This window comes from Penaeus monodon, chromosome 29 (assembly GCF_015228065.2).
Source record: "Penaeus monodon isolate SGIC_2016 chromosome 29, NSTDA_Pmon_1, whole genome shotgun sequence".
Lineage (NCBI taxonomy): Eukaryota > Metazoa > Arthropoda > Malacostraca > Decapoda > Penaeidae > Penaeus > Penaeus monodon.
The window spans coordinates 37,261,272-37,261,919 of record NC_051414.1 but is presented as its reverse complement, the minus strand read 5'-3'; the positions used below and the strand labels follow the sequence as shown (position 1 = coordinate 37,261,919).

General features: G+C 65.4%; 1 protein-coding gene across 1 annotated transcript in view; it reads left to right on the top strand.

Moving 5' to 3' along the window:
• Positions 1-96: 96 nt before the first annotated feature.
• The window catches only part of LOC119592220, a gene marked incomplete at its 3' end in the record, with an annotated part of 15,544 nt that continues 14,992 nt past the window's right edge, over positions 97-648 (top strand). The window contains 1 exon segment of the mRNA XM_037941051.1: positions 97-451. Coding sequence (XP_037796979.1) covers positions 112-451 — 340 coding nt within the window.

Sequence of the window (648 nt, the reverse complement as noted above, 5' to 3'; positions counted from 1 at the left end):
TTCCTCCACGAAAACGTCCCGGCTTGGTCTGCATCCGCCAATCGGAACCGCGTTTGCGTCCCGCCCGCCAATCAGAACCCGGCGCCCCACCCCCCCGGGGCAACCCGACCAATGAGAACCGAGATCCTCCGTCCCCGCGCCTGCGAGCCGGGCGCGCCAGCCAATGGGCGCGCGGCATTCAAACCCCACGCCGCCTTGCCCGACGGACGCCATATTCCGCTCGTCCATGGCGGTTGCGTAGAAAGCCGCGGCGGAAAAAGCTCACTTCCAGCTCGAATTTTAAAGCGCAGGGACACCCGCCGGCACCCGCGAGACGCCATGAGTGACATCCTCGACCCCAGTAAGCTGAAGGTGACGGAACTGCGCGCCGAATTGCAGGCGAGGGGCCTCTCCACCAAGGGAAATAAGCCGGTGCTGATCGAGAGGCTGCGGGAGGCGCTCGAGGCCGAAGGTGGGTGCGAGGGACACGCTTTTCCCTCCTTTTCGCTCCGCTTCTCTCTCTTCTCTCCCTTTTCCCGCTCCGCCGCCGCCTCGCCCGGCGCTTGGTCGCCCAGGGCCCCGCGGAACCCCCGCTTCTCCCGGAGGCTTCAGGAAAAGGCTTTTTGAGGTTTGACAGCGAGCGCGGAAATGGAGGAGGGTTTCGTAGGC